General features: G+C 41.0%; 2 protein-coding genes across 5 annotated transcripts in view; both read right to left on the bottom strand.

The window, feature by feature from the left end:
* Window positions 1-687: 687 nt before the first annotated feature.
* Window positions 688-4,016, bottom strand: LOC148900219 (uncharacterized). The gene is made up of 2 exons (XM_088991807.1): window positions 3,886-4,016; window positions 688-3,016 (listed from the first exon to the last, which is right to left on the bottom strand). The coding sequence occupies exon 2, from the start codon at window positions 1,870-1,872 to the stop codon at window positions 952-954; it is 921 nt and encodes a 306-aa protein (XP_088847933.1). The 5' UTR covers window positions 1,873-3,016; window positions 3,886-4,016; the 3' UTR covers window positions 688-951.
* Window positions 4,017-6,854: 2,838 nt separating this feature from the next.
* Window positions 6,855-11,372, bottom strand: part of nadsyn1 (NAD synthetase 1) — a 147,366-nt gene continuing 142,848 nt past the window's right edge. For 3 of the 4 annotated variants that reach the window (XM_088991803.1, XM_088991802.1, XM_088991800.1), the window contains 2 exons: window positions 8,003-8,131; window positions 6,855-7,133 (listed from right to left, as the gene is read on the bottom strand). In XM_088991803.1, the coding sequence (XP_088847929.1) occupies window positions 7,008-7,133; window positions 8,003-8,131 (255 nt within the window). In that variant the 3' untranslated portion in view covers window positions 6,855-7,007. Of the gene's footprint in view, window positions 7,134-7,999; window positions 8,132-9,639; window positions 9,739-11,372 lie in introns of those variants that run through there. The other variant, XR_016114424.1, reaches the window with a different exon arrangement.

The following is an 11,372-nucleotide window of genomic DNA, read 5'->3' as shown; positions in this document are numbered from 1 at the left end:
TAGCGCTTTAACAACAGCTGAAGCTGCAAAAAAAACACTTAACATGGACAGGTATATACAGGAAAAAAGCTTTCCCAAAGAAAGTAGCAAGGAGTGAAACCAAGATAAAGTTCGAATCATGCTGAATCCAATGCCAAAGAGTACAAGTGAGTTTTGAGACGAGTTTAAAGATGGGCAGGGAGGGGGCTTACCGAATGTTCAGTGGTAGGTAATTCCAGGGATAGGACCAGCAACGGAAAAGGCTCGATCCCCTCTGAGCCTCCGATTAGTTTTTGGCAAATCTAATAAAGTCTGGTGAGCAGACATCAGGAAGGTGTGTAGACATGGGTGAGCTCAGAGAGGTATGGAGGGGTGAGGCCATTCAAAGATTTGAAGACAAATAATAAGATCTTGAAAATCACTCTAAAATGTATAGGGAGCCAGTGAAGGGATGTCAGAGTAGGAGGTACGTGCTTCCTCTTACGAGTACCAGTAGACCTCTTCAAAATTGACCTTTTTCTTCAAACTGATATTATTCCCATTCTCCAAGGTCTAACTTAGCTAAATATACCAGTTATTGTGATCTTGGACCTTGGCTATGCCTGCCTCAAGAGCCGTGTAATTTCATTGTTGACGTTTTTCAAAAACACTGCAAAATTTGGGATATTATGTCCTTATTTTCATTGTAGCTTTCCAGAGGTTGATGCTATAGCATTGAAAGTGGTGCCAAATGATGGCTAAACTGAGACAACACCAATAAAATCTTCTTGAATATGGTGGTAAGCACAATAAAAGACATGAACACCTGTGTAAATTTTAGCTGATTTTAATGCACAAACCGCTGGGACACTACAAAAAATGAGTTTGGTACGATGATAGCACTGCACTGACATATATTGCATAAGAAACTGTCAGATAGGATGTTAATAATACATGTATTATCACTTGTTCAATGTGGCTTTTTTGAAACTGTCATTTTTTTTCCTGTGGTACTCCACAACTTGTAGTAAGCAGCTTCTTTGCTGTGGTACAGTTGTGAACTGCAAAGTCACTCATTAGATTCACACCTCTCTCAGCCACATCATTGGTCACTTTCACTGACCTCACAAACTTCTGTGCATTCCTGTAGCTGTCATTGTCTTCCCAGGTGTCAGCAGGAGTAGTGAGCCAGTCACATTTCACCCGAAGAGCATCAAACAGAAACTGAGACTCTGGCCCTACCGGGTGGGTGAGAACTGTAGCTGCCTTGATGACAGGAAACACTGGCTTGCCTGTCATGTAACTCTCAGGTTTCTCTGTTTCTGACAGCTTGACTGCGAGCTTCTCTTTTTCAGACTTGGTCATGCTGGCATGTGAACTGAACAAGGTGAATGGCACTAGTTCCTGGGTCAGATACCAGTGGTGGTTGTTCATTTTCTTGAGAAGAGAGGTTGCCAGATCATAGTCATACTGATTGTATTGCAGCATGTTCTTCAGAAGCTGGAGGTCATGGATATGTGTATCAGCTGCAGATGTGGTGGTCACCCAGTGGCTGGTGTAGAGTAAGGCCAGGAACTTGTTCATCCTCTCCAGCTTGAAGATAGTGTCCGTGTTGTATTTTAGTTCCTTGGAAAATATGAGCATACAGTAAATGTTCCTGGGCATCCAGCGGGCTTGGTGAATGGCACCTGGCTTGGCCCAATGGATACCTCGAGGAGGTTCCTCACCAAGCAGGATCAGGCACAGCTCTGCCACCTCTCTGTAATCTGCCCTCAGACTTGCTTCCTCAAGGAAATTTCTGAAGACTGCAATTGTGCTTGTCTTCTTCTGTTTCAAGTCTTGTTCAACTAGGCCCAGAAGTCTTTGGCAGTCCTTAACCAACTTGTCCCACTTCTCTTTCACATTGCTAAACATTGGGTTGTCAGGACTCTTGACCTTGCTAAACACAGCCTCCCATACACTTCCAATTATTACCTCTGATATGTGATGGCGACAAGCGAAGTATAATACCTTTTTGCCTAGTTTTTCTTCAATAAGCTTCGCTGCAATGTTGTCTGTGAGACCCCATGTTTCTATCAGTTCCAATGTAGCATTACACTGTTGGATTCCTGTGGAACTTTCTATGAAGGGCACACCAAGCAGCTTCCCTTCTTCATACTGTGAAGTACCAGAGACAAGCACTGCAAGACTTTCCACTGGGTATCCCAGTGTAGTGTGGAGTAATCTGGCGGACTTTCCTTGAAGTTATTCATGTAACTTTGGCAGAAGTTATGACGAGTGTTTATCCTATTTCCTCTTGTAGTAGAGGCTGATATAACAAAGTAATCAAGATTTGCGCCTCCTGCCTTCAACACTGCAGACACCATGGCTGTAGTCTGGTTGTCAGAGAGTGACAACCGATGTGCAGTGCTACAAATCTCTTCACTGGTCATAACTGAGTGTGGAAAGTGTAAGGTTATCGTACTTGGTTTTAATGAACAACTTGGTGTTGTCTCAGTTTAGCCTTCATTTGGTACCACTATCAATGCTATAGCATTAACCTCTGGAAAGCTACAATGAAAATAAGGACATAATATCCCACATTTTGCAGCAATTTTGAAAAACGTCAACAATAAAATTACATGACTCTTGAGGCAGGCATAGCCAAGGTCCAAGTTCACAATAACTGGTATATTTAGCTAATTTAGACCTTGGGGGATGGGAATAATATCAGTTTCCATATGTTCGAAGACAAAGGTCAATTTTGAAGAGGTCTAGAGTACCAGTCACAGGTCACGCAGCAGCTTTCTGGACCAGCTGGAGACGCTTCATGGAGGATTGGCTGACTCCAAAGTACAGTGCATTATAGTAATCAAGCCGAGATGCGATAAAGGCATGAATTTCTGCTTCAAGGTTCTCATGAGAAAGGAGAGGTTGTATTTTAGCCAGTTGCCTAAGATGACATAATATAGATCTGACAGTCATCTGAATAGCAGTGGAAGAAAATACTATGTATCCTTAGGATGGAACCCAGTGAGAGCAGGTATAGTGAGAAGAACATTGGTCCCAAAATTGAGCCCTGCGGAAAAACACATGACAGAGGGGCAGTACTTGACTCAGAGCAGCCAAGGCGAACACAAAAGGCTTTGTCAGAAAGGTAGAACCGAAACCAGTCAAGAGCACTACCGGTAATGCCCACCAAGTGCTGCAAATGAGACAGTAGAATACTATGGTCCACTATATCAAATGCTGCAGTAAGATCTAATAAAACCATACACACATAATCAGTGACATTTGCCAGGAGGATGTCATTAGAAACTCCTACCAGGGCTGACTCTGTTCTATGCATCGCCTTGAAACCTGACTGGAAGACCTTCACGATGTTATGTTCATCCAACAACGATTTCAACTGCATGTGCACCACGTTTTCAAGCAATGTTGAGATGAAAGGCATTTTGAAAATGGGCCTAAAATTTGATGTCACAATGCCTCTTACTCATCTCAATTTGTCAAAAATAGTCCTAACTTCGTATTGTTTTGCACATTTGTATGTCTTTTTTTTAATCTATACTGTATGCTGCAATTTTGTGGCAAGATATTATTTCACTTTGTTGCTTGCTTGGACGTTGATACAGGACATATACTATACCAATGGTATTTCACTGTTCTCATTAATAAACCTATGCTAATACTTATAGGGTTTTGTTCTGCTGGTGTTTGGTATGGCCTGTAAACATATGTCGTTTTTATACAGTATGTACCGTATCTTGTGCTGATTTTAAAAATCAATGTGGCCCTTGAGCCAAAATGTTTGGCCTAGTCTCAAATTTTGCAGAGGTTTTATGGCTAGACAATTCATAACTGAACATCACAGTCAGACAGTCATCCTTGATTCTTGAGATTGAAACATCAGTTAGTTTTGTGTACTAATGCCGAGAGCATACTAACTTCTGTGGGTGACAGCACATCCTTCCACATGTGAATGAGTTTACAGAACATGCTGAAAGGTCCACATTTTGAGATCTTCCTCAGTCGTCCAATTACTGATAATTCTGAATAGGTCATCCCCATGTCAGCCTGCAATGAAAGACTGTAAAGTGTCCTTGATAGGTACTTAAAATGAAATGTATTATTATTATGATAAGTGGAAAGAATACAATGCAATACATCTTGATTCATGTAGCGCTTTAACAACAGCTGAAGCTGCAAAAAAAACACTTAACATGGACAGGTATATACAGGAAAAAAGCTTTCCCAAAGAAAGTAGCAAGGAGTGAAACCAAGATAAAGTTCGAATCATGCTGAATCCAATGCCAAAGAGTACAAGTGAGTTTTGAGACGAGTTTAAAGATGGGCAGGGAGGGGGCTTACCGAATGTTCAGTGGTAGGTAATTCCAGGGATAGGACCAGCAACGGAAAAGGCTCGATCCCCTCTGAGCCTCCGATTAGTTTTTGGCAAATCTAATAAAGTCTGGTGAGCAGACATCAGGAAGGTGTGTAGACATGGGTGAGCTCAGAGAGGTATGGAGGGGTGAGGCCATTCAAAGATTTGAAGACAAATAATAAGATCTTGAAAATCACTCTAAAATGTATAGGGAGCCAGTGAAGGGATGTCAGAGTAGGAGGTACGTGCTTCCTCTTACGAGTACCAGTAGACCTCTTCAAAATTGACCTTTTTCTTCAAACTGATATTATTCCCATTCTCCAAGGTCTAACTTAGCTAAATATACCAGTTATTGTGATCTTGGACCTTGGCTATGCCTGCCTCAAGAGCCGTGTAATTTCATTGTTGACGTTTTTCAAAAACACTGCAAAATTTGGGATATTATGTCCTTATTTTCATTGTAGCTTTCCAGAGGTTGATGCTATAGCATTGAAAGTGGTGCCAAATGATGGCTAAACTGAGACAACACCAATAAAATCTTCTTGAATATGGTGGTAAGCACAATAAAAGACATGAACACCTGTGTAAATTTTAGCTGATTTTAATGCACAAACCGCTGGGACACTACAAAAAATGAGTTTGGTACGATGATAGCACTGCACTGACATATATTGCATAAGAAACTGTCAGATAGGATGTTAATAATACATGTATTATCACTTGTTCAATGTGGCTTTTTTGAAACTGTCATTTTTTTTCCTGTGGTACTCCACAACTTGTAGTAAGCAGCTTCTTTGCTGTGGTACAGTTGTGAACTGCAAAGTCACTCATTAGATTCACACCTCTCTCAGCCACATCATTGGTCACTTTCACTGACCTCACAAACTTCTGTGCATTCCTGTAGCTGTCATTGTCTTCCCAGGTGTCAGCAGGAGTAGTGAGCCAGTCACATTTCACCCGAAGAGCATCAAACAGAAACTGAGACTCTGGCCCTACCGGGTGGGTGAGAACTGTAGCTGCCTTGATGACAGGAAACACTGGCTTGCCTGTCATGTAACTCTCAGGTTTCTCTGTTTCTGACAGCTTGACTGCGAGCTTCTCTTTTTCAGACTTGGTCATGCTGGCATGTGAACTGAACAAGGTGAATGGCACTAGTTCCTGGGTCAGATACCAGTGGTGGTTGTTCATTTTCTTGAGAAGAGAGGTTGCCAGATCATAGTCATACTGATTGTATTGCAGCATGTTCTTCAGAAGCTGGAGGTCATGGATATGTGTATCAGCTGCAGATGTGGTGGTCACCCAGTGGCTGGTGTAGAGTAAGGCCAGGAACTTGTTCATCCTCTCCAGCTTGAAGATAGTGTCCGTGTTGTATTTTAGTTCCTTGGAAAATATGAGCATACAGTAAATGTTCCTGGGCATCCAGCGGGCTTGGTGAATGGCACCTGGCTTGGCCCAATGGATACCTCGAGGAGGTTCCTCACCAAGCAGGATCAGGCACAGCTCTGCCACCTCTCTGTAATCTGCCCTCAGACTTGCTTCCTCAAGGAAATTTCTGAAGACTGCAATTGTGCTTGTCTTCTTCTGTTTCAAGTCTTGTTCAACTAGGCCCAGAAGTCTTTGGCAGTCCTTAACCAACTTGTCCCACTTCTCTTTCACATTGCTAAACATTGGGTTGTCAGGACTCTTGACCTTGCTAAACACAGCCTCCCATACACTTCCAATTATTACCTCTGATATGTGATGGCGACAAGCGAAGTATAATACCTTTTTGCCTAGTTTTTCTTCAATAAGCTTCGCTGCAATGTTGTCTGTGAGACCCCATGTTTCTATCAGTTCCAATGTAGCATTACACTGTTGGATTCCTGTGGAACTTTCTATGAAGGGCACACCAAGCAGCTTCCCTTCTTCATACTGTGAAGTACCAGAGACAAGCACTGCAAGACTTTCCACTGGGTATCCCAGTGTAGTGTGGAGTAATCTGGCGGACTTTCCTTGAAGTTATTCATGTAACTTTGGCAGAAGTTATGACGAGTGTTTATCCTATTTCCTCTTGTAGTAGAGGCTGATATAACAAAGTAATCAAGATTTGCGCCTCCTGCCTTCAACACTGCAGACACCATGGCTGTAGTCTGGTTGTCAGAGAGTGACAACCGATGTGCAGTGCTACAAATCTCTTCACTGGTCATAACTGAGTGTGGAAAGTGTAAGGTTATCGTACTTGGTTTTAATGAACAACTTGGTGTTGTCTCAGTTTAGCCTTCATTTGGTACCACTATCAATGCTATAGCATTAACCTCTGGAAAGCTACAATGAAAATAAGGACATAATATCCCACATTTTGCAGCAATTTTGAAAAACGTCAACAATAAAATTACATGACTCTTGAGGCAGGCATAGCCAAGGTCCAAGTTCACAATAACTGGTATATTTAGCTAATTTAGACCTTGGGGGATGGGAATAATATCAGTTTCCATATGTTCGAAGACAAAGGTCAATTTTGAAGAGGTCTAGAGTACCAGTCACAGGTCACGCAGCAGCTTTCTGGACCAGCTGGAGACGCTTCATGGAGGATTGGCTGACTCCAAAGTACAGTGCATTATAGTAATCAAGCCGAGATGCGATAAAGGCATGAATTTCTGCTTCAAGGTTCTCATGAGAAAGGAGAGGTTGTATTTTAGCCAGTTGCCTAAGATGACATAATATAGATCTGACAGTCATCTGAATAGCAGTGGAAGAAAATACTATGTATCCTTAGGATGGAACCCAGTGAGAGCAGGTATAGTGAGAAGAACATTGGTCCCAAAATTGAGCCCTGCGGAAAAACACATGACAGAGGGGCAGTACTTGACTCAGAGCAGCCAAGGCGAACACAAAAGGCTTTGTCAGAAAGGTAGAACCGAAACCAGTCAAGAGCACTACCGGTAATGCCCACCAAGTGCTGCAAATGAGACAGTAGAATACTATGGTCCACTATATCAAATGCTGCAGTAAGATCTAATAAAACCATACACACATAATCAGTGACATTTGCCAGGAGGATGTCATTAGAAACTCCTACCAGGGCTAACTCTGTTCTATGCATCGCCTTGAAACCTGACTGGAAGACCTTCACGATGTTATGTTCATCCAACAACGATTTCAATTGCATGTGCACCACGTTTTCAAGCAATGTTGAGATGAAAGGCATTTTGAAAATGGGCCTAAAATTTGATGTCACAATGCCTCTTACTCATCTCAATTTGTCAAAAATAGTCCTAACTTCGTATTGTTTTGCACATTTGTATGTCTTTTTTTTAATCTATACTGTATGCTGCAATTTTGTGGCAAGATATTATTTCACTTTGTTGCTTGCTTGGACGTTGATACAGGACATATACTATACCAATGGTATTTCACTGTTCTCATTAATAAACCTATGCTAATACTTATAGGGTTTTGTTCTGCTGGTGTTTGGTATGGCCTGTAAACATATGTCGTTTTTATACAGTATGTACCGTATCTTGTGCTGATTTTAAAAATCAATGTGGCCCTTGAGCCAAAATGTTTGGCCTAGTCTCAAATTTTGCAGAGGTTTTATGGCTAGACAATTCATAACTGAACATCACAGTCAGACAGTCATCCTTGATTCTTGAGATTGAAACATCAGTTAGTTTTGTGTACTAATGCCGAGAGCATACTAACTTCTGTGGGTGACAGCACATCCTTCCACATGTGAATGAGTTTACAGAACATGCTGAAAGGTCCACATTTTGAGATCTTCCTCAGTCGTCCAATTACTGATAATTCTGAATAGGTCATCCCCATGTCAGCCTGCAATGAAAGGTGAGAGAATATTACCAGACTTAGTCAAGTTCATCAAACTCTTGCAATCAGTAATTGGAATAAAACAAATAAATTAATAAATATGCCGTATTTTCCACATTGAATGCCGCACTGGATTATGAGGCACACTTTCAATGAATGGCCGATTTTATTTTATTTTTTTATAGACAGTATTGGACGCACCGGATCATAAGACACAATCTATAATGTATCCACTAAATAGAGCTATGTTCCTCCCTTAAATTATAAGGCTGCCTCCCAAAAATGTAATTTCGCTTTACTTCAATGAAACTACGACAATTGAAAATTAAAACAGAAAATCATGAAAACAGAAAATCGCAACATAAAATGGAGAGCGCCCCTACAGTATTTATTTTGTGATTTTGTAGTTTGTGAATACACAGCAAAGGAAGACAAAACTAAAACTTTTAAGACAGTTCAGTTTCCTACATTTTACTGACATCTGATTCTGTTGGCGATCTGCTAAAAAAATAATAAAAAATGCCAAAAGAACAGAGAGGCTGTAGAATTTCTTTTATGATTTCCTCGCTTTATGTTTTGCTGCATTATTTTCAATTTTTGTAGATGCATTGAAGTCATGATTAATTTACATTTTTCAGAGTTGGTTATAAAGACCTCTGGAGAAGAAGAGAAGACACGGAGTTGTTCAAAGACATATGTGTATTTGTTAAGACTGTGAAAAAATATTCATAAAGTGTGCATTAAAAAAAAAAAAAACACCCTTCTTTTTCTTTTGCCTTTTCGGGGTCGCCAGAGCGAATCAATATCCTCCATCTAACCCTGTTTTGTGCATTCTCACCAAAAACACCACAGCTCTCATTTTTTCAAAGCTACAAAAAAAAATGTTAAATAAAGTAGGGACACAGTTCCCTGAACCAACAGCAACTTAAAACATTATTAGTATGTCCACATCAAGGGGCCATTTTGGGCCCAAAATATTACCGCAATGACCATACACAAGACGCATCGGATATTAAGAAAATACGGTGTGCAAGGTGCATTGTTATTAGTTATCATATATTTGTTAATTATTAATGATAAATTGATCATGCTTGCAACAAAGAATGCTGATGTTTGCATTGAGAGCGCTTATGATTTTAATAAAAATACAATGCTGTTAATGAAGATATGATCACATCTATAACTAGATTACATTAGCTGTTATTAGTCTCACAGTGAAAACATTTCACAGCAGCAAAGTTATAAAAGGAAAATGAAAGGAAGACATACAAAAACTAATTAAAAGAGCTGCTATAAAGGCAGACACTCTCGCGACACCATCTTGAAGTCAAAACAATAAAAAAAAAAAATAATAATGTGACACGTCTGTGTAAGCTCACAGTCGTACAGGAGGCCGGCAGTTTGGTCTCATCCCTCTCTTTCCTTCTGTCTCCATATTTAAAGAAACCCTTCTATTTGTCATCTCAGTATTATTTTTCAATTGCTGGTGTGATAAACAGGTACAATGTACGTACAACGAGGGCCCTGAAGATGATGGATTATACTCTGGGTTGTATTCCTCCTCATTATCTTCTGATACATTGTCCACGTCATCTTCTGAATCCGTTGTCTTGCTGGATAGCAGAAAAAAAATCAGTTCAAGAGCCTCTTCAATGTCATAATGTAGAACCAGGGCATAAGCGCGCACACAATTAGGGGTACTGTCATACTGTTTGTAACATCCTTATACCTTGAAATACACAAAAAAACTAGTTCTGCCATCTGTGAGAATGCCATGTATCTTGTCTGGTTTATTTCTGCTCATGTCTTGTTCACATTTACAATTGTGTTTTGAGACAGAACTTCTTTTCCTTTCGGCTTTTCCCTTTAGGGGTCGCCACAGCGAATCAGTGTCCTCCATCTAACCCGGTTTTGTGCATCCTCTTCTCGCACACCGGCTACCTTCATGTCCTCTTTCACAACATGCATACACCTCCTCTTTGTTGTACCTCTCAGTCTCCTGCCTGGCAGTGCATGGCTCATCTCACCACAGTTTTATCCACCTTCACGTTCATCCTAGCTGAAACTCTTCTATCACACATGTTTCTCTATTGCTGTGGACAGTTGATCCCGGGTATATAAAATCCTCACCTTCTTTATCTCTTCTCTTAGTCACCTCACCCTTGTATTTGGGTCCATCTCATTTACACACATATATTCTGCCTTGCCGCGACTGACCTTCATTCCTCTCCTCTGCAGGGCAAACCTCCACCTGTTCCCAGCTCTCGCGACGGATCACATGGTCATCTGCAAACATCATCGTCCAAGGAGATTCCTGTCTAACATCGTCTGTCAGCCTGTCCATCCCAATAGCAAATAAGAAGGGGCTAAGAGCTAGCACCTGGTGAAGTCCCACCTCGACCTTGAATTCTTCTGTCACACCGACAGCACACATCACAACTGTTTTACAGTCATTATACATGTCCTGCACCGTTCTGACATACTTCAGACTTCCTCATACAATACCACAGTCTTCTATGGGCACCCTGTCATACGCTTACTCCAGATTGACACAATCCAGTTCCCTGTGATGTTCTCTGTACTTCTTTATCATTATCAACATCCTTAAGGCAAACACTGCTTACTCTTTTTTTGGCATATTGCTGTTTAAAAATGCTCACTTCTGCTCTTAGTCTAGCTTCAACGACTCTTTCCCATAGTTTCATTGTATTGTTCATCAACTTTATTCCTCCGTAGTTACTACAATCCTGACAATTCTTGTTCTTAAAATGGGGACCAGTACACTTCGCCTCCATTCGTCGGTCCTGACATACCAACCTATGGAAAGCCTGGATTGATCACAAGAAAGCATATGACTCGATGCCACACACACTGAATGCTTGGAGTAGTATAAGGTCAACAGAACCCGGCAGCCTTTGTCGCAAACTCGATGAGGATGTATAAAACCACACTTGAAGCCAATGGCAAGCCACTAACACAAGTGTCCATCACATGTGGCACATACCAAGGTGATGCACTCTCCCTACTGCTGATCTGCATAAGACTGAGCCCCCTCAGCCAAATAATCGCCAAGACAGGCTATGGCAGGGGTCTCAAACTCAATTTAACCGGGGGCCGCTGGAGGCCGAGTCTGGGTGAGGCTGGACTGCATCAGGATTTTCACAAGAAAAGCATAGATAAAACATTCCAATGTTCTCAAAATCTTTATTTTTAACACACAAAAAATGAATTAAATGAATAAATGGAA

The sequence above is a fragment of the Hippocampus bargibanti genome, linkage group LG03 (assembly GCF_051943395.1).
Source record: "Hippocampus bargibanti isolate YZ-2025 linkage group LG03, ASM5194339v1, whole genome shotgun sequence".
In the NCBI taxonomy this organism is placed as follows: Eukaryota; Metazoa; Chordata; class Actinopteri; order Syngnathiformes; family Syngnathidae; genus Hippocampus; species Hippocampus bargibanti.
This window is presented reverse-complemented; position numbering and strand designations above follow the sequence as displayed.

What these genes read in the sequence shown, in the direction of transcription:
- LOC148900219 (XM_088991807.1), bottom strand. Translation starts at nt 1,872, where the DNA reads ATGTTTAGCAATGTGAAAGAGAAGTGGGACAAGTTGGTTAAGGACTGC.